This window comes from Lycium barbarum, chromosome 9 (genome assembly GCF_019175385.1).
Source record: "Lycium barbarum isolate Lr01 chromosome 9, ASM1917538v2, whole genome shotgun sequence".
NCBI lineage: Eukaryota > Viridiplantae > Streptophyta > Magnoliopsida > Solanales > Solanaceae > Lycium > Lycium barbarum.
In genome coordinates, this window is record NC_083345.1 from 34363369 (window position 1) to 34389534 (window position 26166).

Genomic DNA, 26166 nt, shown 5'->3' on the forward strand with positions numbered 1-26166 from the left:
AGTATGTCGGGTCCGACATAACTTTGGTAATTCCTTAACAAATTTATGCCGGTGGGGGCATACTTATGGGCAAACTTTTAGTTAAGCCTTAACTAAAAGTCTTTTCCTAGTGGGGTAGACTTTTAGTTAAGGCACAACTAAAAGTATGCCCCATAAGGCATAACTAAAAAGTATGTCCCATAAGGCGGAACTTTTCCTTAAGGCATAACTAAAAAATTTCCTTATAAGACAAAGTCTATGTCTTAAGGAAAAGTTATGCCTTATGGGGCATACTTTTAGTTATGCCTTAACTAAAAGTCTGCCCCATAAGGCATAACTAGGAAAAAACTTTTAGTTAAGGCTTAACTAAAAGTTTGCCCATAAGTATGCCGGACCCGGCATAAACTTGTGAAGGAATTACCAAAGTTTTGCCATACCCGACATACTTATGCCAAGTCTGCCCATAAGGCATAAGTATGCCGGATCCGACATAACTTTGGTAATTCCTTCACAAGTGTATGCCGGTGGGGGCATAGCGAAATTTAAACTCTGCCTTGTGATTTTTTTTTTAAATTTTGACTGAGTGGGGGTTCGAACCTGGAACCCATGGGTTTTAGCCGAATGGCAAAATTTAAAGATTTCAAATATGAGGGGCAAAATTTAAAGACCACCCCAAAAGAAGGGCAATTCTGCGAATTGTATGCCTTAAGGCATAACTTTACCCCGAATAGCGATGTATTGCTATGAAACTTTGTCCTGCGATTTTTTTTTTTTTTTTACTCAGCTGGGGTTCGAACCCAGAATATCAGGATATTTTGATAACTTTTTTTAGCCGAAGGACAAAAATTAAAAAGCAGCAATTTGAGGACAAAAAGTTAAAGACCACCCCCCCCCCCCCCCCCCCCCCAGTAAGAACAATCGTGGAAATTGCTCAATTAAAGACCAGCCCATTTGAAGGTAGCCGTGCAGTGAGGCGAACCCGGCCCATCAAAATGACTGGATCCAAGTAAAATCCTTCCATTGTCATGACTTTTCTGAGGTTCTGGGTCTACAATATAATGGACAAAATATAAATACAAACAAATAAAGAAAAGTTCATTGTTACTTCCGTTGAGATCTTCTTTCAGCAATTCTCGAAGCATTATCATTCAGATAAAAAGGCCAGTTAGTTTCGCTACTCAATCTACTTATACTTCTTTCAATTCGGTTGCTATGCATTTGATTATTAAAACTTGCATATTTTTTCAAATATTGGGTCTATGAATGAAATCAAATAAAAGTAGCTCCCTTGCACGTTTAACTTGACATTATTACCGATCAGCTCCTTTTTTTTTTCGAATTACATTTCCTTTTTTACTGTTAAATATTCTGTAATTGAATGTGAAACTTTTAGTTTGTTTTGTCTGTTTTCACATCAGAGTCGTTAGCAAATGTATAATTACAATTTAAGTGTATTCGTTTCACTGGGCACAAAGTTTTAGGAATAAAAATAGACTTTTGAATCTTGTGGTCCTAAATTAAAGATGTGTGTAATGTACTGAAATGTGCTTTGGATCTTGTGGTTTTAAATTTTCCACGTAGGACGTTTGAATTGTCAACTTACTAAATGTCGAAAGAGGGACTCTTTTAAGGACAGATCAAAAGGAAAGTAAGACACTTAAATTGGGGCGGAGGGTGTGTATCTTTAAAGATGTTCTCTTGATTTATTTTTTCAACTGAGTTTCATCTATTTGTTCTAGACTGAATGCCTGCTTGAAATAGGAGTAAACAAGTTGGTTCTCTAATTTTGTTCTAATATGAACATCTTGATGTTACGGGTTGCATATCCGTGTAACTTTGTATATGAATTTTCTCAATGGAAAGTATATGAATTTGCTTCATTGATGCAATTATTGGATACAATTAGATTGGAGAACAACAAGAAAGACTCATTAATCTAAGCAGCGAGCAATGATGGCATTTTCAGTCAACATATGTTATAGTCTGGTTAAAAAAAGGGCTTTATAATAAGTTCGACCATGGAAAGCAATATGGAAATCAAAAGCACCCGTTAGAGTAGCTTGTTTTGGTTGGATTGCAACAAAGGAAGCTTGCTTAACTTAGGAGAACTTGTATTAAGAGAGTAATTATTCTATGTAATACATGCCACATGTGTGAAGATGAGGCACAAATAGTTGATCATTTAATTCATCGCAAAGTGGCAAGTTTTTGCTGAGAGCTCTTCCTAAACATATATGATGTCAGTGGGTGGCCTTCAGTGTGAAGCGTTTGTTGGAGACATGGCATGATGGCAACACCAAACAATGGCAAAAAGACAAAAGATAGCATGGAGAAAAATTCCTATGTTTCTGAACAGTATAGTTGGAAAGAAACATGATTTGCTTTGAAGGGAAAAGGCAGCATGAATCCAGGATCAAGAATAAATTCTTATTAAATTTGTATTGCTGGTGTAAAAGACATGTTATGGAAAATATGGAACAACATACGGATTTTCTACCGGAGATAGGAGTATTGTAGTTGCTTTGTTGTGGTAATTGTCGATTTTTGTGATTTTGCACCATATTGGTTCCTTTTAGTAAAACTTATCTTATAAAAACAATATAAAGGGTATTGTTTCGAAGCCAAGAGCAACTAAAAGAACCTTTCGAAGCTACACGAGAAAAGAGTCTCCTTGCCGCAAAGCCAATAGCAACAAAATAAACATTTAGGTATACTTTACCTTATAAAAATACTAAAAATAAATAAATTTAGATGTGCCATTTTAATTAGTTTGATGGATTGATACAAGCTTATTCCGATCAGACCATCTCTGACAAAAGCCTGATGGATCTTGCAACTTTATAGGAAGTATCAATTACATGGTCATATGCCATTTCAACTTTCCATCTCCCTTTTTAATTTTTGTGATAGTACTAAGTGTCACTGACATTTAATGCTGTGATTTTGGTTTGGTCCCAGCACGTGAATTTGGTTGACCTAGAAGTATGATTCTGGCAGTTGTGGGCATACTATCCCATTTGCGACAAGGGCTGCATCAAGTCTTTTTTTGTAAATCATCTTAGAATTTCTATGAACCTATTTAGAAATAGGCATATAGATAGTTAGATGCTTTTCTAGAAGGCATGTAGCATAGATATCGGTAATAGCAGGATGAGTGCTATAAGGTAGAACAAAATGCTATAAAGTAGAACAGAAACCATTGGTTGTTTTAAATGAAAAGTCAGAATTTAGATGAAAGTGATGTAAGAACAAATATATGTCCCTGCTCAGTAAAGAGTTATCCCTGTACATTTCTAGCTAGAGAGAAATCGAGTTTCCTTCAGCTATCAGTTTGAATCTGTAGGGTTCCAAGAAAAGGTGTATTTTCTTGCTTGGTTGAGAGTTAGAGTTGTGATGCTGACGGCCGAAAACTTGAGAAAGAGGAGGATTACATGTTTTTGTTTGTGCTTCATGTGTAAACACTTGGAAGAGGATGTGGATCATCTTACTGCATTGTCAGGTAACACCACAGTTGTGGTGGGAGATCTTAAGATGATTCAGGATACAATGGACCATGCCGGGTACTATGAAGGATGCACTATGCAGTTGTGCCTTTAGAGGATGGAAAAGATGATGCCAGACATGGGATGTTGTTTCATTAGCACTCACGTAGACAATATGAAGGGAGAGAAATAAGAGAGTTTTTGTAGGGAAAGAGCTTGATATTGTACATTTGAGGAATAACCTCATGTTTTTATTGTCCTTTTGGTGAAGCCATGAAGTTCCCATTTCTATAGAAGATTGGATGTCTTTGATAGAGAATCATATCTTCCTATATATTCTCTACTTTCCTGATATGCCTCTCGCATACAGGAGTTTTTTGCTATTATTAATGAAATTAGATTTTACTCGATTAAAAAAATGTCCCTTGTAAGGTTAGTTTAGAACAGATCCAGTAGTTACTGTAAATGGCCAGTACACACTTATATCTCATCTAAATTTTGAATTTTGTATAAAATTGCTGAGAGTCTTGTGGCTTTAGTTTTTTTCTTACATAACTTACAATTTTAAAACTCACTTTTTTGTTTTTGCTACCATTTTCTTCCTTAGTTGTCTGTCATATAGCTGTTGTCAATGAACCAATGAGGACTGATCACAGTTCTTGTGAAAATTTATGCTACTTTTTGACTTAGTTTCCCTGCTTGTAAAATGATTATAATTCGGTTATTTAGCAAAGATGATGGAGATAATTTCTGGTTCCACTTTCTTTTAACTTAGAATAGATGAGAGAAACTAGAGATGGGATGAAGGCTGACAGGTTTTCAAGATCCGCATCTGCTGACCCTGATCCGCTTGTTCTTGACATAGATGATTTTAAGGTGATGCCTCTGATATCATTTAATGTGATGAAGATTATGCCAGCTTAAGCTTTAAGGGGTCGTTTGGTACGCGGACTAAATTATCCTGGTATTATAATCCTGGGATTAATTTATCCCATCTGGAAGGTGGGATTAAAAAAAATTCCAACTTTGATGGGATAAGGTAGGATATCCCAGGATTAGTGTTGGACTTCATTTTATACTATGTTTGGTACAAGGTATAAAATTATCTTAGGATAAATTTATACCTTGTACCAAACAGAGTATAAAAATAATACCAAACTTAATCCTAGGATATCCTACCTTATCCCGCATACCCAACGACCCTTAAAAATTTGGTAGATAACTGACAGCAATGTGCTTTACTTACTAAATGCAGGGGGCGTTCTCCTTTGATGGCTTGTTTGGTAACTTGGTGAATGAGATATTACCTTCTTATCAAGAAGAAGAATCAGACTCCGCGGAGGGGCATGGAAATGGTGTTGGAAGTGATGCCCTACCAAATGGGAACTTGCGAACACCACCAGATGCGGGAAAGTCAGCACAAGGACTGTCAAGTCCCCAATTCCCTGAAGTTGATGCTTTATTATCCTTATTTAAGAATTCTTGTAAACAACTGGTTGATCTCAGAAAACAGGTATAGTAAAGAAGGAAAACAGGTATATGTGTATTCAGTGAGGTAATACTGTTTCTGAAGACTTCTATTCTGATGCCCTCATATTTGATCAAAGATTGATGGGAACCTTAGTGATCTTAAAAAGGAAGTCGCTGTCCAAGATTCAGAGCACCGGAAGACACTTTCTGAGGTTAGTGTATTGAATTCAGTATTGTGGTCATTATAAGATGAAGCTATAGTTCAGTTAAGGGAAATATTTTTCTGGAAAATTGCTTTGGGAAAAAATGATTGATCCACTTATTTCGTTTGTTGTCTCTTTCTTTGCTGTATACTTTGAGAGATTTTCAATATCCTTCATGCTACTTGAGCTGCTTTTTACCTAGATAAAGACCTCAAGCTTAACTTTGTTGAACATTGCAATGTGCAGCTGGAAAAAGGTGTGGACGGCTTGTTTGATAGCTTTGCACGGTTGGATTTGCGTATATCCAGTGTGGGTCAAACGGCTGCCAAAATAGGAGACCATCTACAGGTATAGCTGCATAATACCTTATTTGTTTTTGGAAGTCTTGTAAACACTTGTTTTGATACTTAATTTAGGTTAATTTTGTGCGATGTTTATAGGGTGTAAATTGGTTAAATGATAGTGTTCCTTTATGGTCAAGTGCAACTTGGTTTTTCATTCAGAAAAATATGCGTCCCCCTTTTTTTTTTTTTTTTGGAAAATGGTAATTGGTATTCTTCAGCATTATGGAGATGCTGGGGACCTTTAAAAGAAAAACAAAGAGAGAAATACTTACAGAGATCCTAATAATTCTACCAACTGTTCTGTTTCCTCTATATGTTTTTCTTTACACCAAAAATAAAAAGATACAATACAATTCCACTTAACCTTCTGAATGGAATTGGACCTATCTTCAAAATTTCTACTATTCCTTTCTTTCCACACTGTCCACCATATGCAGTGTGGGATTATCCTCCACCATGCCTTCCGACTCTTACTTCCCCCTCTTCTAATCCAACAACTTAGCAGATCTGCAGTATGTTCAGGCATGGTCCACTTTGTTTCTGTGAGACTAAGAAAGATGGCCCAAATTTGTGTTGTGAAGCTGCAATGCAAAAATAAATGGTTGTTGGTCTCTTCTGTTTTCCCACATAATGAACACCAAGATACTACAGTCATTCCTTTTTTCTTCAGAACTTCATGTGTCAAGCAAGCCCTCCTAGCAACTAACCATGTAAAGCATTTTACTTTGGTTGGTGCTAAGTTTCTCCAAACCTTTCTCCACAAGCTTTTGCGCCTGTTGTTTTGCTGGTTGCTTTCCATTTTGTAAGCCCTGCTAACAGTGAAAGCCCCATCTTCACTATGTTTCCATTTCAATGAGTCAGGTGCATTGTTGGTGCCAGGAAACATCCCTATTTCTTTTTTTTTTTTGATGAAATGGAAACATCCTTATTTCTTCTAGCAATTTGGCCACTCTTATGCCAGGAAATATGCGTCCACTTTTAGGTTGATTTTCTTCTACTAATAATAAAATGCCTACTTTTATGAATAGAAAGAAAGAGAATCTTTTTCTTAACTCCATAATTTCCTTCATGTTGATCTCTTTTCCAAGCTGTTTGAGACTATGTCATCACCGAATGCTGTTACTATGTTCAGAATACACTGAATCTCTTCTTGTGTTCAGAGTGCAGATGCTCAGAGAGAAGTTGCTAGTCAGACGATAGAACTCATAAAGGTAAACTTTTCATGACTAACTTCTCGGTTATCAAAAAAACTTTTGACCAACTTACTGCATGCTGTAAAGCAGTTTCTATCCTCATCTGAGAACTGACAGTATTAGTTGCTTTCATTTGATAGTACTTGATGGAGTTCAATGGCAGTCCCGGAGACCTGATGGAGCTTTCTCCTTTATTTTCTGATGATAGTCGTGTCGCTGAAGCTGCTTCGATTGCTCAAAAATTAAGTAAGATCCATATGCTTCCTCGATATTCTCATGTTGTAAACATCACTTGCTTCACCTAAATTTCGTTTTTCATGATTGTTTGAGCTGTTAATTGTCTTCACCCCTTATGTTTATGACCTAGTAGCCAATGTTTAAAGTAAGGAAATTAGCTGCTTCTTAGATTTAAGCCTTTATGTCAGCGTGTCATTTGGCTTTTATTTGTAATTTTAATTTACAGTTTATACAGTAGGCTTTAGATTTGGAGTTTTATAGCCGTGTCCTGAATGCAATCTCTCTATTCTCTATCTTGTCTTCGTCCTCTTTGTTTCGTGTTCAGTTCCCTTTTTTCTTTAATTCCTTTTTTCCCCAGCAATGCCTAGAGTAGCCTGGACCTGAGTCCTCGCTTTCCTGTGTAGACCTTGGATTTAGATATTGTTTTTCCTTGACTAAGCAAAGCTAACACACTGTTTCTCCTGAGGTTTTCATGTCATAAAATCTGTATCTCTGTAATTTAATCTCATATTCATGGAGGAGAACATCAAACCATTTTGGCCGGGGCCATAAAATGTGTAATGGCTCGGATTCTATAGATGTTTCCATTACCGAGGGATATATCATACGTATGATAAATGACATAGTAGAATAGATGACGCGAATATCCTGCTGCTTGTTTCCCTTTTTAATCGGAAACAGCCTCTCTACCTCCACAAGATAGGGGTAAGGTCTGTGTACATACTACCCTCCTCAGACCCACTTGTGGGATTACACTGGGTATGTTGTTGTTTTTCTTTTTTGAGGGCTGGGAGGGGCATCTGAGAATGCTATGATGTAGGAGTTGGATTTTGCAGGTCCAGGTCAGTGACCAAATTGTGTTAATCACTGAACATTTTCATTATTGCTCGTATTACTTTAAACCTAGGTTTTTAATATCTTAATTATACTGATGCATGCACTTTACACAATGTTCTTTTCTATTTGAGGTTTATCTTATCCTTCACTTACGTGATATTCCTCTTTAGATAAATGGACTTGATACTGATTTCTTTCTTGGTATAAAAGACTCTGACAATAGAGTGGTTGCTAGCTGCAGTTACATTCAATAATATTCTTCTTTTCTTCATTTTCCTGAATTTTTATGAAGAGTTACATGTCTTTCCACATACATACTTTTTTAGGATCATTTGCTGAGGAAGATATTGGAAGACAAACCATGACTGTCTCATCAGCTGTCGGTAATGCAACTGCGAGTAGAGGACTGGAAGTTGCTGTTGCCAACCTCCAAGAATACTGCAATGGTACATAATGAGCAACTTATTTCTCCATCTACCACTTCTACTTTTTGTATTTTGTTAGAGCTGTAAGAGAGACGTTTAAGGAACTCAAATCCTTCAATTGCTGTTCTCCTTAATGAGTGCAGGAAGCATTTTGGTAAAGAAACAGGGTATCTGATTTAACTCCATACTGTTGAATAAGTAGAGAAAGGAAGTAAATCTATCACTAGAAACATCAGATATGAAGCTTCAAAACGTATCGACAACTTTTTCAATATTTCTTGAGACAAGCACTTACTGACTATATGGTTCAATACTTTTTACTGTCCCAAGTGGTTTTTTTTTTAATCACTGAGAAACCTGTCTAGGGCCAATCGAAATTCACAGCACCAGAATTTCTGGGATAATGGGCCCGCCCCTCTACCCTCTCCACCTAAATGCTGGACTTGGTTCGCTTGGGGCTTGGCGCATGGCCCCTGTGAGCTTAATTGGCAAATACTGTCCGAGTTACTCTAGTCTTTTTCTAAGAAAAGTGTTTTATAGTTTGTTTTGATGTTGGCAAGGGTTGTTTGGTGCGGCAACTTGTGAAAGCTCCAGTTAGGTATGCCAATGCCACTAGCTCACTAACCTAATCTGAGTAGCTATACTCATACATAGTTCCAGTTTTAGTATCTTAGTTTGGCTGTGGCATACTCCCACGGGTAAATTACTAGAGATCATATCTCATGGTCCAATTTTATGTGATATCATTAAGGTCTTAAGAAGTCAATTCGAATAACATTTTTGCAGGTTGTTGCAAAAGGAAATTTGAATTCTTGAACCCCATGATTAGTTGTATAAAGCATTAGAATTTGTTGAAGAGTGAAATATATTAGAACCTCCCAAAACCTGAAATGTATATCATAACTAGGGATGGAGGGTGTATCTTGAAGAGAGGGAGAAGTTGTTGAGCCGCAAGTTCGAATTTTATGAGGATAAGGTAGGGGTAGCCTAGTGGAAAGGATTCTCCACCTCCAACTTTGAGGGGTTGGGGTTCGAGTCATGAAGGAAAAGAAGTAGGAAAGCTAGAGGGGGTTTGTGAGGGAAGGAGTCAGGTTTACCATGTGTAAAAAGAAATAAAAAGAACGAAAGAATTTCATGAGGTAGCTGTGGCCCGCGTGTAACTTCTAAATAACTTTCTTCCTTGCCTTCTTACCTACAATTAATAGAGTTTGCTTTCTTGTTAGAAGACATATTAAGTTTTCTTCTTATTTGGGGACTGTAGAGTTGGAGAACAGATTACTGTCTCGATTTGATGCGGCTTCACAGAAACGCGAGCTGTCTACAATGCGGGAATGTGCTAAAATTTTGTCACAGGTAAACCAAGTAAATTATGTAGAACTATAGTTTTGTTCCTCAGGTCAAATCTCCATATGTAAAGTTCTATGAAAAAGCGGGATAAGGTGCAGCTGATTATGATCTAGAAAAAATAAAGTGAATGAAAAACTTGGAGCTTTTTGAGAGTGGTTATTAAATTTTTCATTCTTGATCCTGTTCGTTGCTTCCCTTTTGAATGCCACTGAATTTCCACTGTGTACTTAGAATTCAGTATCAGATTCTAGATTATATACGTTCAGAAATTTTTCTGCTTTTGACGTATTAATTGTGGAAATCAGTTTAACAGGGGTACTAGTGCTATGCAACACTATGTGGGATTGTGTCCAATGTTCGATGTGGAGGTCATGAATGCAGATGCTGAATTGGTTCTTGGAGATCAGGGTGCACAACCCAGCCCTAGCAATGTTGCGCGTGGTCTTTCTTCAATTTTTAAAGAGATTACAGGTTATCAATACTGAAATTGATCTGAATTGAAAAGTGGTTCTTTTTTTAATGCATGCCTCTTGACACCTTGGATTTAATTTCAGAGACTGTGCGGAAAGAAGCAGCCACAATAGCAGCCGTTTTTCCTTCCCCAAATGATGTAATGTCAATACTGGTTCAGGTATTGTTGGATTACTACTGACATTGTGCTTGAGGAATTTTAGTTCTTGAATTATCTTCTTCTGGTGTGATGGTGCATGTCAGTAAAAAAACAAGCTAGCTCAGAATATGGGCAGTGTAATTTTGCTAAGTTTTGTCTTGTTATATGACTAACATACCACTTTCTGATGAATATTCACTGATGTTTCTGAACATTGATGCCTATTAATGTTTTGAGCTTCCTCCAAGTCATCTGCTATTCTCTATTGATTCTGGTGTTGCCGTTCAAGTAAAATGTTTGCCGAATGCGTCATTGCAAGAACTGTATTGTGAATTGTGATATAGTGACTAATCCGTGATGGTTGTTCAGCGTGTTTTGGAGGATCGTGTTCCAAAGCTTCTCGAGAAACTCTTACTGAAACCGTCTCTTGTTAGTCCACCTCCCATGGAAGAAGGAGGTCTTATACTAGTGAGTAACATGACAAGGAATTTTCTTCTATTGGTACTAGCCATGAATGGAAAAACTGAGCCACTAATTGATCCTTTCGGTGTTCATTTTTGTGCATTCAGTATCTCAGATTGCTAGCCGTGGCATATGAAAAGACACAGGAGCTTGCTAGAGACTTACGCGGTGTTGGGTGTGGCGACTTGGATGTTGAAGGTAGAAATGATTTCCATCATCTCGTCATTGCAAATATCTGTTTAAACTTCTGATTGTATAAATGTTATGGAACCTCCTAGTGTAGAATACAAATATCTGCATATAACTGCTTTTCATTTGGACCAAAAATTGCTCCAAAATAATATTTTCAGGATGCATTTTTATGGAGACATGTACATGCCCCAACAAATATTATAAGTGTCTTGACTCTGAAATCGCTTTATTAACTAAGATCTACAACAACAACAAACCTAATGTGATCCCACAAGTGGGGTCTGGGGTGTCCGCAGACCTGACCCCTACCTTTGCGGGGTCGAGAAGCTATTTACGATAGACTCTTGGCTCAAGAAAAAGCGTTCTCAAAAACAGGTTTTTGAATATACAAGAGCTTAAAAAAAAAAAAAAAAAAAAAAAAAAAACTATGATGAAAATATTGAAGAAAGGAAAAGTATTGACAGCAAAAGTAATAAAGAAACTAATGTAAAAGAAACAACAGTAGTAATAAAATTGAAGAGCAGATAATGCTAGAATGATAATAATAATAATAATGCAGAAATTAGGGCTGTAATGAATCTATAAAGCGCTACACAAGCAGGTATTGCTAATGGATATGAAAAATAAGATTTACCTCAATTCCGCCTTTCATTTTTCTTGTCAAGAGGGATTGAAAAAATACTGAAGATTGCAGAGAAACAGTTTAAAGATGGCAGAAGAATAAGCAGCTAATCAGTTTGATCTACTAGGCTGTGAAGAAAGATGACACAGAAGTCCTTTCTTTTGATGTTTCCTTCTGGCATAAAGGTGATCAATTAATTGAACGGGAGGTAGAAGCAAAAGAAAGAAGACTATGTGCAACTATTGAATGGGGGAAAAAAGAAGGTAGACAATCAAAAAAATAAAAGAGGGTAGAACAGGGTTAGTGAAACTTGGTAGTTTACAGATTGTCGAAGGAACTACCACCCAAAGTTATATATGTCAGGTTGATGACAGAAACAGAAGTCTGGGACAATCCCACTTTCGTTCTTCCTATATTTTCTCCTTTCTTTCCAAATGTAATCTGTTAACTAGCTATTGATAGTTGGAAAAAAAAAAGATAAGAGAGAAGATATATTGATGAATTGATGTTTACCCTAACCTTTATCAAAAAAAAATTTAAAAAAAAATTGATGAATTGATGTTTTGGTAAATAAACAAAACACCTTTTATAGGTGTCAACCACATGCTAATACACAGATGATATTCGACTAATGCAGGAGTATCGTAAGAACTTGACACTTCTGTTATTCTAATTCTAACATCCTAACATTTCCCTTTAAACTCAAAGTGGAAAAACCAAGTTTGCTTATTATGAAAATATAAAGTACATAATCGACAATACATCTACCCAAGACCTTTCTGGGAAGTTGCTGGAGAAGTCATGATTATTGTATACTTTGTGGATAAGGTTTAGTTGTTGGAATCTATTTGCTCGGACTCTTCAAAATACTTGCCGCACCCGTGTCCACACGACATGGGTGTGGGTGGGGGATCCTCACCGGATTTGGTCAACTTACTTCTGATGCTTTGATTGCATCAACGACCGAGAAGTATAGATTGATTGGGTATCGGTTTGATTTTTGGGTTTGTGTCACATATAAATATATATAGTTATGTAAAGTACAAGAATGTTTTGCTATTACACCAAGATATTTTATGAATAAAATATTAGGTGTTTTGTAAAGAATTAAATTTCGTTCATTCTAGTTCAATAGCTTTAATTATTGAGATGTATACTTTATTTAGTATGTCGTAATATGCATTTATTGGCCGTATCCCAGCAGCCACATCCGCACTCGAATCCATACCCCCCTGAATCCTAAAGTTTATGTGATGAAGAATCCGACCTTTAGATCTGCACCCGTATCAGATACCCACACCCGAGTCCGTGCAACTTAGGTAGGAATCTTGTTAAAAGTTTATGACATAACTATGGTTTGGAAAGAGGCGGGTCCCCGGCAGAACACTTATCAGAAAGAGACATGGTATTACCAAAATGATCATCAAAGAAAAAGCACGTACTTCCAGAAGGGTCGGGGAAAAAGAGCATGGTGGGCTGACATGTTCACCGAAATTAAGAGTGGTGCCACTAGTGTGGTAGCAGTACCAAAATTAAAAGAGCAAATTCTTCAAAAGCGAAAAGGGCAAAAAAGGGTCAAAGCGTATTGGAGCTTTAAGCGCAATCAAGCCATAAGCTAACTTAGAAAAAATGCAAATGAAGAAAAAACAGAAATAGAAATGTAACTATAAACACAAAAATTAGTTATTTGGACAAAGAATGGAAAAACTATAGTTAAACTATATATATGATGTTGTGCCCTTAAATACAGACCGCTGTCGGTGAAGGTGCACATACCTTAGCACCTTGACGCCTATACTAAAGTGCCAATTAAGCAAGGCAAAGCACACAATTTGGGATTCACCTGGCTTCAGGGCTTAAGCGCGCTTTAGGCTAGCCTTTAACAACAACGTAAAATAGTAGGAAAATTTTAGTCAGCTGACTTGCTCGGTAGACTGAAGATACTTGGATCTCTACCTAGATCATAGAGGATTGATATCATATTAGGAAATAAGAGAAGAAGATATATAAATGATTTGGTGATTGGATAAATAAAAGGTGAACCTCTTTCGCCTTTATTGGTGTCAACCATGATATGCTTATTTCCAATGTTGGAGAATATCTTACTTTAGAACTAGTCATTTCTAGTATTCTAAATTAAGCTTTGATATTCTTACTTTGAATGCTAATTATTCTATTTGCTGACTTAGTTATCTTAAATTAAAATAGAACTAACTACTACGGAGAATATCTGGATGTAAATATCAAATCTAGAACCCAACCTTTCTTGTTATCCTGTCATTCCATAAAGGCACAGAAAGATTTGATTGGTAAATCAATCATAATTGCACTGCAACACTTTTTGCTCTAAATTGCTAAGTCAAATGGCAAGGTTGTTCTCATTACTGGATAGCAGAGCATTGACAGAAGAAGAATCAATCAGGAAGGCAGCAATAGTTATGGAGTATGAGGAACTTCTCAAAAATGAGGAAATTGCATGGAGACAAAGATCCAGGACCCTATGGTTGAAAGAAGGGGACAACAATACAAAGTTCTTTCACAATTCAGCCAATGCTCATAAGAGAAACAATTTTATTGACCATCTGGAAGTGCAAGGGGAAACCATTGTGGAGCCTGAAAGAGTTAAGGAGGAGATCATACTATATTACAAGAAGCTCTACACTGAGACAGAGAACTGGAGGCCTGCTGGGAATCTGATAAACTGTCCCTCAATAACAGAATCAGAAAAGAACAATTTACAAGCCAGATTTGAGGAACAAGAAGTGTATAATTGCTTGAAAAAGTGTGCTTCTGATAAAGCTCCTGGCCCTGATGGATACACCATGGGATTCTTTATCAAATGTTGGGAAATCATGAAACAAGGCATCATGGAGGCTTTTCACAATTTTCATGACCAAGACATGTTTGAGAAGAGCTTCAATGCTACTTATATTGCATTAATTCCCAAGAAGACAGGCGCAAAGGAACTGAAAGATTTCAGACCTATAAGCTTGATAGGTAGTTTCTATAAGCTTTTGTCTAAGGTATTCACTGAGAGGTTAAAAGGGGTGGTGGATAAGCTTATAGATTCTCAACAGATGGCTTTCATCAGAGGAAGAGAAATCATGGATGCTGTATTGATTGCTAATGAAGCAGTAGATTCAAGAATTTCACAATAAGCCTGGCATTTTGTGTAAGTTGGATATTGAGAAAGCATATGATCATGTTAACTGGGAGTTTCTACTTAGAATCCTCAGGCAAATGGGTTTTGGGGAAAACTGGATCAGATGGATCAGGTTCTGTATATCTACTGTGAAATTCTCTGTCCTAATTAATGGAGCCCCTGAAGGCTTCTTTGATGCTCAAAGAGGAATTAGGCAAGGGGATCCCCTATCCCCGTTTCTATTCATTCTAGCTATGGAGGGTTTAAACAACATGATCAAGACAGCAAAAGTAAATGGATGGATCACAGGTTTTGAGGTTTCCACAAACAATGAGAGGAGTTTGGAGGTGACTCATCTCCAATATGCGGATGACACTCTGATTTTTTGTGATGCAAATGAGGAACAACTAAAATATTTGAGAGTAATTCTGGTACTTTTTGAAGGCATCTCAGGACTTCACATCAACTGGAGGAAAAGCCATATATATCCCATCAATTCAGTCCCTAATATAGAGCTTCTGGTCACAATCTTGCGAGGTGAAGTATGTTCTTTACCCACTGTCTATCTTGGGATGCCATTGGGTGCTAAATCAAGGTCAAAGAACATTTGGGATGTAGTTTTGGAAAAGTGTGAGAAGAAGTTGTCTAGATGGAAAGCACAATATTTGTCTTTGGAAGGCAGGCTCACTCTGATCAATGCAGTTCTTGATGCCCTTCCAACATATATGTTATCCTTATTTCCTATCCCCTCAAGTGTAGTCCAAAGACTGGACAAGCTCAGATGGCAAGGAAACAAGGAAAAGAAAAGTTATCATTTGGTTAAGTGGAAAGTTCTGATCAGTAGTAAAAAAACAAGGTGGTCTTGGTATCAAAAATTTGAAGAATCAAAGTAAGGCTTTAAAATTGAAGTGGCTGTGGAGGTATGCTCAAGACTCACAATCTTTATGGGGAAAAGTGATCAAATTGAAGTATGGAGGGTTGGATTTTTGGGCTACTAAGGAGGTAAATAAACCATATGGTGTAACTGTCTGGAGATCGATCAGAGCATGGTAGCCTTTTTTAAAGAGCCACTCTGTTATCAGAGTATATAATGGCAACAAAACAATTTTTTGGAAGGATATGTGGTTGGGAAACAGAAGTTTGGAGTTATTCCCTGATATGTTTGCTCTGGCACAACATCAGAACAAAACAGTGGCTGAAATGTGGTCACCTCAAGGCTGGGAGTTGATCTTACGAAGAATGTTGAATGACTGGGAAATACCTAGACTAGTTGAGCTTTATAAACATTTAGAGTCTTTCCAAGGGCTGAAGGATGGGGTGGACTGTTTGTGGTGGACTGGGCATAACAAGGGCACTACAAAGTGAGTCCAGGCTATAAGATCATGAACATGACTGAGCCACAAAACTCTAACTGGCCATGGAGACAAATCTGGAAAGTTAAGATACCTCTTAAGGTTGCATGCTTTACATGGTTGCTAGCCAAAGAAGCTGTTTTGACACATGAAAACCTGAGAAAGAGAAGGATTATATTAGTTTCAAATTGTTGCTTATGTGGGGAAGCAGCTGAGACAGTAGGGCATCTGTTTTTACATTGTAGAATTACTGATCAGCTATGGAAGATTTTTATCAATCTCAGAGGCATATCTTGGACAATGCCTAGCAAGATTGTTGACACTCTTTCTAGCTGGGAGGAGGCTGGGATTGGGACCAGGAATAGAAGCTATTGGAGGATCATTCCAGCATGCATATGGTGGACAATCTGGAAAGAAAGGAACTCCAGATGTTTTGAGGATAGAAGTAGAACTCTACAGAAGATCAAGCAAGACTGTATGTTGCTATTTTGTTTTTGGTGTACAAAGAATCCCTCTGTAAATGCAGAATCAATCTTAGAAGTTCTTGAGTCATGTTAGGATTTTACTTTCTTAGCTTCTTAGTTTTCTTTTTTCTTTGGTAAAGGGATTTTCAGTACTACCTAAGTACTGGTCTATAATACAAAGTTGTTACCTGTTCAAAAAAATAAAAATAAAAAATTGATACTGTTTAAATATAGTCTCAATAGAATCAGGTGCTGTTTCCTTTGTTTCTGTTATACTTGATGGTGTCTTTGGTGTTTGTCCATTGCATTCTCATGTCGTTTTTCTTTTGGTTACAGGTTTAACAGAATCTCTGTTTCTACCCCACAAAGACATATACATTGAGTACGAGCAGGCCTCTCTTAGACAACTTTACAAAGCTAAGGTTGGTACGGTCTGTTTCTTAGTGGTCTATCATCTCAAATTTAGGACATATCTCCGTCTAATTGTCTCTTTCCTTTTTGCTTTTTCTTTCATCCTCTAACTTGTAGAAGAAAAATTTAACAAGACACTTGTACACCCGAGGTAAATTACTCCTGATATAACATGTCTGTTAGGGGTAAGGTTTGCGTACACCCCACCCTCCCCAGACCCTACTTGTGGGTTCACATTGAGTATGTTGTTTCTTTCCAGTATTTTATTGGTTATGAGGATATATTAAAATAAACTGGAGATCGAAGCACTATAAAGAGAAAGGGAAAAGATTTATGGACTGGCAATTTGATGTGTTAGCTGGTTGTGGGAAGCTTGGAATTATTTCCTTGCAGAGCCCAAATAAGCTGCTGTCGGATGACTTTGGGTGGATTCTAACCTAATCAATTTGTATAAAGTACTGTACATAGCCGACTCACTTACGTTCTTCTGAAAACCATTAAGCAATCTTGAACTTCTGGAGGTACAATGCTAGCAGAAAAAGATCATTATTAGTGTCATGAACTTGCAACAAGCTGCTGAACTCGGTGTTTATGAAGCTTTCAACCAATAACTTATCATTATGTTGAACATACTTTGGTTACACTTTGCAGATGGAGGAGCTTCGCGCTGAAGTCCAGCAATCCTCTGAGCCATCTGGGACAATTGGCCGCTCAAAAGGCGCTTCAATGGCATCCTCTCACCAGCAAATTTCTGTTACTGTGGTGACAGAGTTTGTCCGTTGGAATGAAGAAGCAGTATCTAGATGCACTTTGTTCTCATCACAGGTATATGTGACATATGTTTCAGGGTGTTGCAGGGAGCTACAACTTACTCTTTCTTGGGATGCATATACCTCTGAGGGTGTTGGGCGCAGCTTCTTGATTTAATTAGCTTAGGTGGAAGATCCAAGAAAATATATATTGCACTGAGCATGAATGCTTAAGCGAATGCTACAGAATTCACATGTGGCTTTTTCTGTTTGACTGATTGTCTAATGAATCTTGACAGTGATTTTGGGGGTGGGGGGGGGGGGGGGGGGGGTGTGGTCAGAGAGTGGTGGTTGTTTCATTTTATCGAGAGAGAGAGAGAGAGAGAGGGGCTTTTCTTCCTCACCCATGTTGCTTTTTAGAGAAAATTGCTGTAGAAGTGGGAAAAGATACCTGATACTTGGATAAAATGTAATTTTATTTGTTTTGTTCTTTGTAGAAAAACTGAATCACGGACAGAATTTAGTTGTTTCTATTTTGTTTTGAGCTCTTATTTGTTGCGAGGATTTCAGTATGGCTTATCTGTGTATTTGGTTAGAATCATATTTGTTCTATATTTCGCCAGACTGTGATGTTGAAAGGATTTTCCTGCTAGCTTTATCTGTATTACTGTTAACTTTGTTGATTTTTATGTGCACATAGCTCTGCGTTTTGTTAGAATGAAGTCAATTAATTAGCGAACAGTTCTAAAGAGGACTAGTATGCTTTATCTGTACATGGTCAACGGCACTTCTTCTGTGCTGTTTTTCTTTTCTTTTTCCAATACAGATTTTACCTTCTCAAAAAAGAAAAAGACTAATATGTTTCATATTTATTTTTTGTCCCTTTGTCGTCAGCCTATTCAGACAGTTTATGCGACATAAAAAATTAGAAAGTTTATGCGCATTTTTAATGTCCTTTTCAAGCTGTCATGTTCTCAATATGCAAAAGGCAATGTGAAGACGATGTTTTTTATGAGGAATAAATAATCAAGTGTTATGCTGTCTGTTTCCTGTAGACTGGCGTGATCCTTGTCCTCAGACTTTGATATTGATCTAAACTGGTTCATTTCAGAGCTACAGAATTGAACTAATTGCTTGTAAATTTGTTTGTACAGCCTGCTGCAATTGCTGCTAATGTAAGAGCTGTTTTTACATGCCTTCTGGACCAAGTAAGTTCATTATCTTTCTAGTTCAAAGTTTGTTTCTGCTGGAAGTATTTACATTACCTTCATCTGGCATTTGGAGTATGTAATTAAATATGACTTTTTCGGGAAGTTGAGTGTAATTTCATTGTACATAGATATCCTTTTATTTCTTCCGCTTCTCGGAGATTGGAATTTTTGCATGGATCATTCTCTATAGAACTACCTTGCATTGGTAATGTAACATATTCAATGAGGGAGGAAAGTTTTGCCATTGTTCTCTGTCATTTTTATTTTTACGTGGTAGTTACCTGCCTTATTCCATCTTTTGCAGGTGAGTATATACATAACTGAAGGTCTTGAAAGAGCCAGAGACAGTCTCACTGAGGCTGCTGCTTTAAGGGAAAGATTTGTGCTTGGGACTAGTGTTAGTCGAAGGGTTGCTGCTGCAGCCGCTTCCGCGGTAATTACTTTGGCATTGATGTCTACTACGGTTTGGGGTTTACGTAAATTTTCATTGTAGATTATTATACATTCACAGATTAGCTGATTTAAGCATATCATTTTTGGTATTTAGGCAGAAGCAGCAGCTGCTGCTGGTGAAAGTAGTTTCAGATCTTTCATGGTTTCTGTGCAACGCTGTGGGAGCAGTGTGGCTATTGTGCAGCAAGTATGTTGGTTTGATGCTAGTGGACTAGTGAAAATCTTTGTTTTTGATTAGAGATATAACACAATCTTGTGTTGTACTTTTTGTGTTCACATGAACTCCTTTTCTTCAGTATTTTGCAAACTCTATATCTCGGCTTTTACTACCTGTGGATGGTGCGCATGCTGCTTCCTGTGAAGAAATGGCTACAGCTATGTCAAGTGCAGAGGGTGCTGCTTATAAGGGGCTTCAGCAATGCATTGAAACTGTTATGGCAGAGGTCTGATTTGTGACATTTAATCTTGTTGTAGGGTTGTGCTGGGCTTTATATGTGGGACTTGACCTCGTTAGTACAATCACAATGGTCACGTCTACCAATCTTTTTGAAATTTCCCCGATTCTATTCTGTTTCCTTTCAGATCAAAGTTTAAGTTTGATATCAGGTTATACTTTCTTTGACTGTTCTCAGGTGGAACGCGTACTGTCAACTGAACAAAAAGCCACAGATTATCGATCACCCGATGACGGAATTGCCCCTGACCATCGGCCAACGCAAGCTTGTTCAAAGTCTGAACTAATTCAAGCTTTACTTATGCCATTAGAATAGAAAAGTTATAGTAATAAGATGATCTCTGAAAGGATATTAAGCTGCCTATTATTTTATTGGCTTTCAAAAAATCAAAACACGCCATTCTCAGTACATCAAGAATGTGTTAAAGTACTAAATTTCTGATGCTTAGTATTGGCCTTTCATATATTTTCTTGTCTCTCTTCCTCGTAGCACATCTTAAGACTTCTGAAATTTTTGTTATTTCTGAAGGATATTTCCTGTATTCTTATGGCTTCTCCCTTTGCCAGAGTTGTCGCTTACCTTTCAAGGGTGCTTGAATCGGCATTCACAGCACTGGAAGGGCTTAACAAACAAGCCTTCCTGACTGAATTGGTATATTCCTGTTCTAGTTTCTGCATACTCTTATATCCTAGTCTGACTCCATAATGCTGGCAATGTCCTCTGTGTTAAGTTATTTTCCTGATATATTGGTCCATCTTATTCTGCAAGTTACGCTAGGTGATCCTTGGCCCTACTGCTTAATTTTTTAAAATTTTGGGTTTTATTCTTTTTTTGTTGGTCTTATTTACATGGACCACGGTGGGCGAAGGTGTTAAAAGAGGGCATGTAGGCCTAAAATAAGATGGAAGGGAGTTGTCTTGGAGGACCTACAATCTGTGGATCCTCGCAAACTTAGTGAAATATGGGTTCAATGGAAGAAAAAGATCTATTTAGGCGATACCTGTTAATTGATTGAGAATATATTTTAGACATGTTAACCCCTTTACTTTAGGTCCTATGCTCTCTAGGAGTGGTTTAGCCTTTAAGATATTTATACGTTTAGGAAATATAAACAAATTCTATAACTTTTTATTTGTATTTGGAAAATATTGGCATGAGATGAGTTTAAATGAGGTAACATGGTAAGTGAAGGTTCATATAGCCGACCCAACTTGTTCTGACTGAGCCAACTTGTTTGTAATAGTTGTTGTTATTGTTATTCGTGTTATTTACCTGAATCTATTAAGATGGCGTTTAACATGCCATAGCCTGTAACTCTAAATTCCTAACAAATGGAAGCTTCAAGTGGATTGAGCCGCTAAACATGCATTTTAAAACAGAAGGAGAGAGTTACTCTGTGCCACCATGGTGTTGTTTTTGGACTATCGTGAACATGTTAATATTTAGGCCGTCTACAGCCGTTTTTCAGCTCTGTCCACAATGTGTTGTGTTGCATTCATCAATTCAGTTGATTACATTATCTGCAATTTTTTCAGTTTGTAGTTATTATTCTCATAATCAAAACTTCTGGTAACACTATGGTGTATTTTTTTTCTTTTAATAGGGGAATCGTTTACACAAAGGCTTGCTTAATCATTGGCAAAAATTCACCTTCAATGCAAGGTACTTCCTTTATTTAATGCTGTTATTGCTGCTTGTTTAAGTTGTAAAACTGGAGTCTCGAAAGTTATAGTGAGTTGTAGGATCCATGATAGGAATAATTCCCTGCCTAGAGTTCTAATTCTTATACTGTCATTTGTATCAGCGAGTTTGGAAACCCATCGGCCAGCAAATATTTCTATTGCATAGAGCCAAAAGAGAAACTTCTGATGTTTGTGTCATTCCAACATTATAGAAAATTAAGAAAAGTAAAGTCTCTTTTTGATAGATTGTAAACCAGATGGGAATCTAGTTTCATGAAGTTCAATAACTGTGATACTTTTGCTAATAAGATTAAGGGCCAGACACGAGATTACCACCACCTCCTTTTGTTTTCATTATGACATCAACTTGTCTATTGATGCTTCAAGGATCATTCTTGGGTTGAGAAAGCAAAACATTTTGAAAGGCACCCTCATTCATTAACAAGGACAGCAACAAACTTCTACAACTACGTCTCAAATGCAATTTGGAGTCAGCTACATAAACCCTCACTGATCATGTTGCTCAAGTTAAGCTCATCTTAGTCCGATATTATACAAGATAAAAATATAATTAGAAATATAAAGTACTTATTCTATTTCTATATACATTTTACTGGCATATAAATCTCTGACATGATTAAAAGCATCCTAGATGACTTGCAAGCAATCAAGGTCGTCAACAAGTGAGATTCCGTCTTTTTAAAATATATATATTAGCTACAACTAAATCCTAAGTTAAGGCGAAATCTAGATTATCCTTTCCTTCTTCATTTGGAACCATATACTATGTCGAAACCGTCACTATCTCTCTATACACATGACCATTTAGATCTCCCCCAGTAATAATCTATTGGTCACTTGGAATCCTTTGGATCGAGATGTTTATATCTTCTCAAACTTTAGTTTTTGCTTCCGCATCTAATCCTTTTTGTGGAGCATAGTTACTAATGACATTGATTGTCTCATCTTCGTGTACAAGTCCTAATGAGTTAATCACCCAACTCGCTTTAATAGGCGTCATATGAATTCAGTTTGTATCAAATGATTTTCCATAAAGGACATTACTTCATGCCATTTCGAGATTGAGTATTCTATTTTCATTTTGTACTGATTTCAAAACTAAAATAAAAAAAAAAAAAAAAAAAAAAAACTTAATTCTCCTTGTTAATGTTAATATATCTTTTTACTAAATAATTATCTAAATTTTTACATCGTATTATTCTCTCTGTACCTAAGTGGATGACAAACGTGATATACCCATTCCACATACCTCCATGCTCCAACTTAAACTGTAGAGCTTAGAGGTATGCAATCCTCTTTTCAGAATTTAATGTGTTTGGAGTTGTACTATTTCCAAAAACGAAATTTGCATTATCCTTAAGCGGATACTGAACTGGTTGATGAACTTTCCTCCTTTTCTTTTCCTAATTGCTGTTAATTTATTGAGAAATCCCCGAGGGCCAATGGCGTACGGTTCGGAATTCGATGGATGATGGGCCCCGCCCTCTACCCTCCCCTCCTAATTTATTTTTTGGTGTGTGTGTGCGCACCTGCCTGCGCGGCTTCTGCAACTCTAGTGTTTTCCTGAGAGTGAATATTGACTGGGAGAAGGTACCTTCTTAAGGGTCTTATCACCACCAACAATTGGATTAATCAGCTATACTTCAACCATAAATTAGTTGAGTTGGTTACGTGAACCATGTCCACATTCTGCTCTGTTTAGGTGCTCTTTCTCACCCGGTGCAATGCGACGGAAATCCCTGTTCATTTAACACTACGCCCAGGTAAGCGGATGTAGCACGCGCCTAGGTGAATGCATCTGAACAAATTTAGTAATTAGAGATTTACATTGTTTGACTCTTTATGTCGACCGTCACCCCACCCACATCACTCCTTCTCTATCCGATTTTGGCACCAGCTACACTTAGTGACAGATTTTGCATTACAACCAGATATCAAACCAAATCTGACTGTCACCTTTACCACTTGAAATCTAATAAATTTGTAAACTGTTTTGACAATTCATTATGGCTTTCCACAACCCTATACTATGGGATGTGGAGATAAGTTTGCTAAGCCGTCCTGGAGAGATGTACTGTATTTTGAAGACAATTAGACTTCTCCATATTTTCACTGGGAGTTCCCTAAAATGAAAGTAAAAAACTATCTACAGTTCATGCACCTGAGATGGATAAATAAAAGATCTTTATGTTGCAAGTCAGTTTTCTTATAGCCAAGTCTTATATTTTACATTCTATGTGTGTGGAGCAGATGCTTATATCTGGTCTCTTCTGTGGCACACATCTATATTCTGAAACCCTTTGTCCAACTGTTTCGGTCACATATTCTGATAAAAACAGTTTCCACCAGAATCTTTGAGGCGGCTAGTCTACTAGGTTCTACAATCTGAATGATGTTAAGTGGTTGAAACTCTGGATATATGACAAAAATTCTGAAGTCTGACTGGAGAAATGGGAAAATTGGAAGTAAATTATGTATGTCAAACTCAAATATCAAAATATCTGTTAGTCAAAGGCTTGTGCAGTTTCTTCACTAAGGAATGTAAAGAAAAGAAAAAAGGGAGGTCTTGCATGCATGGGGTTTGATTAAGCATGAGTTTTATATCATTATTTGGTACCATTGAAACTATGTATATCAAGATTACAGGGAAACAAGTACTAGCTTCCAGGGCTTTGGTTCAGGGATGAAGGTAGTACAACGTGGAAGTATGATAGGCGTATATCACGAGTTCAAATCATGACTAGTAAACCAAGTCTGATGTTTAAGTGGAGAAGGGTAGAGTAAGTTGTAAGGTAGGCCCTAATCCAAGCGGATCCTTTACTCGGATTGATCCTTGTTTGCTGGGTGCTGAACTTTTTTTTTTTTTTTTTTTAACAAGGCAAAGTAAAGCCCCTGTACACTCAGTTATCTAAAATGACTATCACACACTCTTTAATGCGCAATTCTATAGAAACTGAATTTGCCTCATTGTTTTATGATTTGATCAGTCACTCCTGATGTTTCTTACCTGTTGTTTGTCTCTTTCTGAAATAGGAATCATGGCAAGTAGACACATGTGTTCGTGCTTACTTGTATATTACATAATTTTCCTCTTGTCTATTGTAGTGGAGGATTGCGTTTGAAGCGTGATATAACAGAGTATGGGGAGTTTGTTCGTAGTTTCAATGCCCCTTCTGTTGATGAGAAATTTGAACAGCTGGGCATGTAAGTTGGTAGTTTTATGAAAAATTGCATGCCTTCCACAAAATATGACATCATCCTAATTTCTCGGTTTATCATCTTTTTTCCAGCATGGCAAATGTGTTTATTGTTGCTCCTGAAAGTCTTTCCACACTCTTTGAGGGAAGCCCGAGCATTAGGAAAGATGCACAGAGGTAATTATTATGTTGAAGTACTCTTGTGTACTGTGAATAAACAGACTGTTTTCCTGTAGATTTTCTCATAAAATTAGATAGTTTTACCCCCATGTGTATCATGTGTTTCAACCAAGGGAATTCTGTTATATCAGCAGTAAGATGCTAGAAAGATCTGATGATATCAATCTTAGTGGGTCCATTTATGAGTTCATTGTCAATCTGTAAAGGCTTTCAGAATTGTATAAGGACTTGATATTTTTGAATGCTTCTGTTCTTGGATGTGATGAATATTCTGTTGTCTGTGAACTCAGGTTCATTCAGCTTCGGGAGGATTACAAGAGTGCAAAACTTGCGGCGAGACTTAGCTCCTTATGGCCTAGCTCTAGTTAGAACCAAAGTCGATGAGCTTTTACAATAGTGGTGAGCTGGATAAAGCTATGCAGTTGTATTGTGAGGGCTTTTCCACCTCTCATACTTGTCGTCTTTTATCTGAGCTCGAAGATAGAGAAACATTGCTAGTTCAGAGTAATTCATCCTTGGAAGTTGTTCATATGCAGCCCCTTCTGTGGAATCATCATTTATTGTTTTCTTCACGATCTGCTGGTGTATGTCTTGAAACTAGATATTGAACATGCGTAAACTTTTGCTAATTGTGACAAGTGTGTTTATATGTTAGGTGTGCAGTTGTTGTATTGTTAAAAGTAGATGAGAGAAATGTACCAGTTTTACTGTTATAGATACTGTCCTTCCTATACTACATACTTGAAGTTGCAGTAAAGGTATCTTCTTTACCATGTGCAGAAATTTACGGATATGCATGTTCCACACCGGAGTCTAGCCTATTAACTTGTGGTTAAATCTCTACTGATCTTCCTAAAGGAAGATAAAAATGTTAAAATTGTTGTGAACTTGAAGTTCCCACATCGCTCGCACACGGGATTGTGTGCGTGCTTATAAGCAGGGCCTGAAGCCTTTACTTGTAGACGCGTTTTAAAGCCGTGAGGTGCGCCAAAGCGGACAATATCTACAAGCTGTTTATAACACGTTACCAGCACGATGCTCGCGATGGGAGGGTGTGTTGTGAACTTGAAGTTCCCACATCGCTCGCACACGGGATTGTGTGCGTGCTTATAAGCAGGGCCTGAAGCCTTTACTTGTAGACGCGTTTTAAAGCCGTGAGGTGCGCCAAAGCGGACAATATCTACAAGCTGTTTATAACAAAAATGAATTTATGCAGAAAATTTTATGTCCTTGACAAGCAGTGGATAACAGAGCGCTGAATCTTTTCATAAATTAATGGGACTCACGGGTATTAAGAGCACCAAAGAAAAAAATGATTTACGGAGATATATGAAAATAAATTTATATTGACAGTAACAATACTACTCAAGTTCAAATAACGGTCACAAAATCTTTACATGATATATGACCCCTATATATTAGAATCATACTAGTGTCTTTATTTTT

At 37.2% G+C, this 26166-nt stretch overlaps 1 protein-coding gene across 5 annotated transcripts; it reads left to right on the forward strand.

Moving 5' to 3' along the window:
• The first annotated feature begins 983 nt into the window (after positions 1-983).
• On the forward strand, positions 984-25503 carry LOC132611205 (exocyst complex component SEC10b-like). 5 transcript variants are annotated; one of them, XM_060325612.1, is made up of 25 exons: positions 984-1139; positions 4242-4337; positions 4717-4974; positions 5069-5143; positions 5381-5482; positions 6639-6689; positions 6812-6917; positions 8072-8191; positions 9432-9523; positions 9823-9988; positions 10072-10148; positions 10497-10595; positions 10697-10787; positions 16698-16783; positions 17424-17597; positions 18676-18729; positions 19037-19165; positions 19280-19372; positions 19482-19628; positions 19818-19915; positions 20207-20291; positions 21244-21302; positions 24449-24547; positions 24634-24717; positions 25011-25503. In XM_060325612.1, the coding sequence occupies exons 2-25, from the start codon at positions 4242-4244 to the stop codon at positions 25087-25089; spliced, it is 2520 nt and encodes an 839-aa protein (XP_060181595.1). In that variant the 5' UTR covers positions 984-1139; the 3' UTR covers positions 25090-25503. The 5 variants fall into 5 exon arrangements, with proteins under 5 accessions (XP_060181595.1, XP_060181598.1, XP_060181597.1 ...); XM_060325614.1 differs by having other exon boundaries at positions 990-1139; positions 4237-4337; XM_060325611.1 differs by having other exon boundaries at positions 991-1143; positions 4237-4337.
• The last annotated feature ends 663 nt before the right edge of the window (positions 25504-26166 follow it).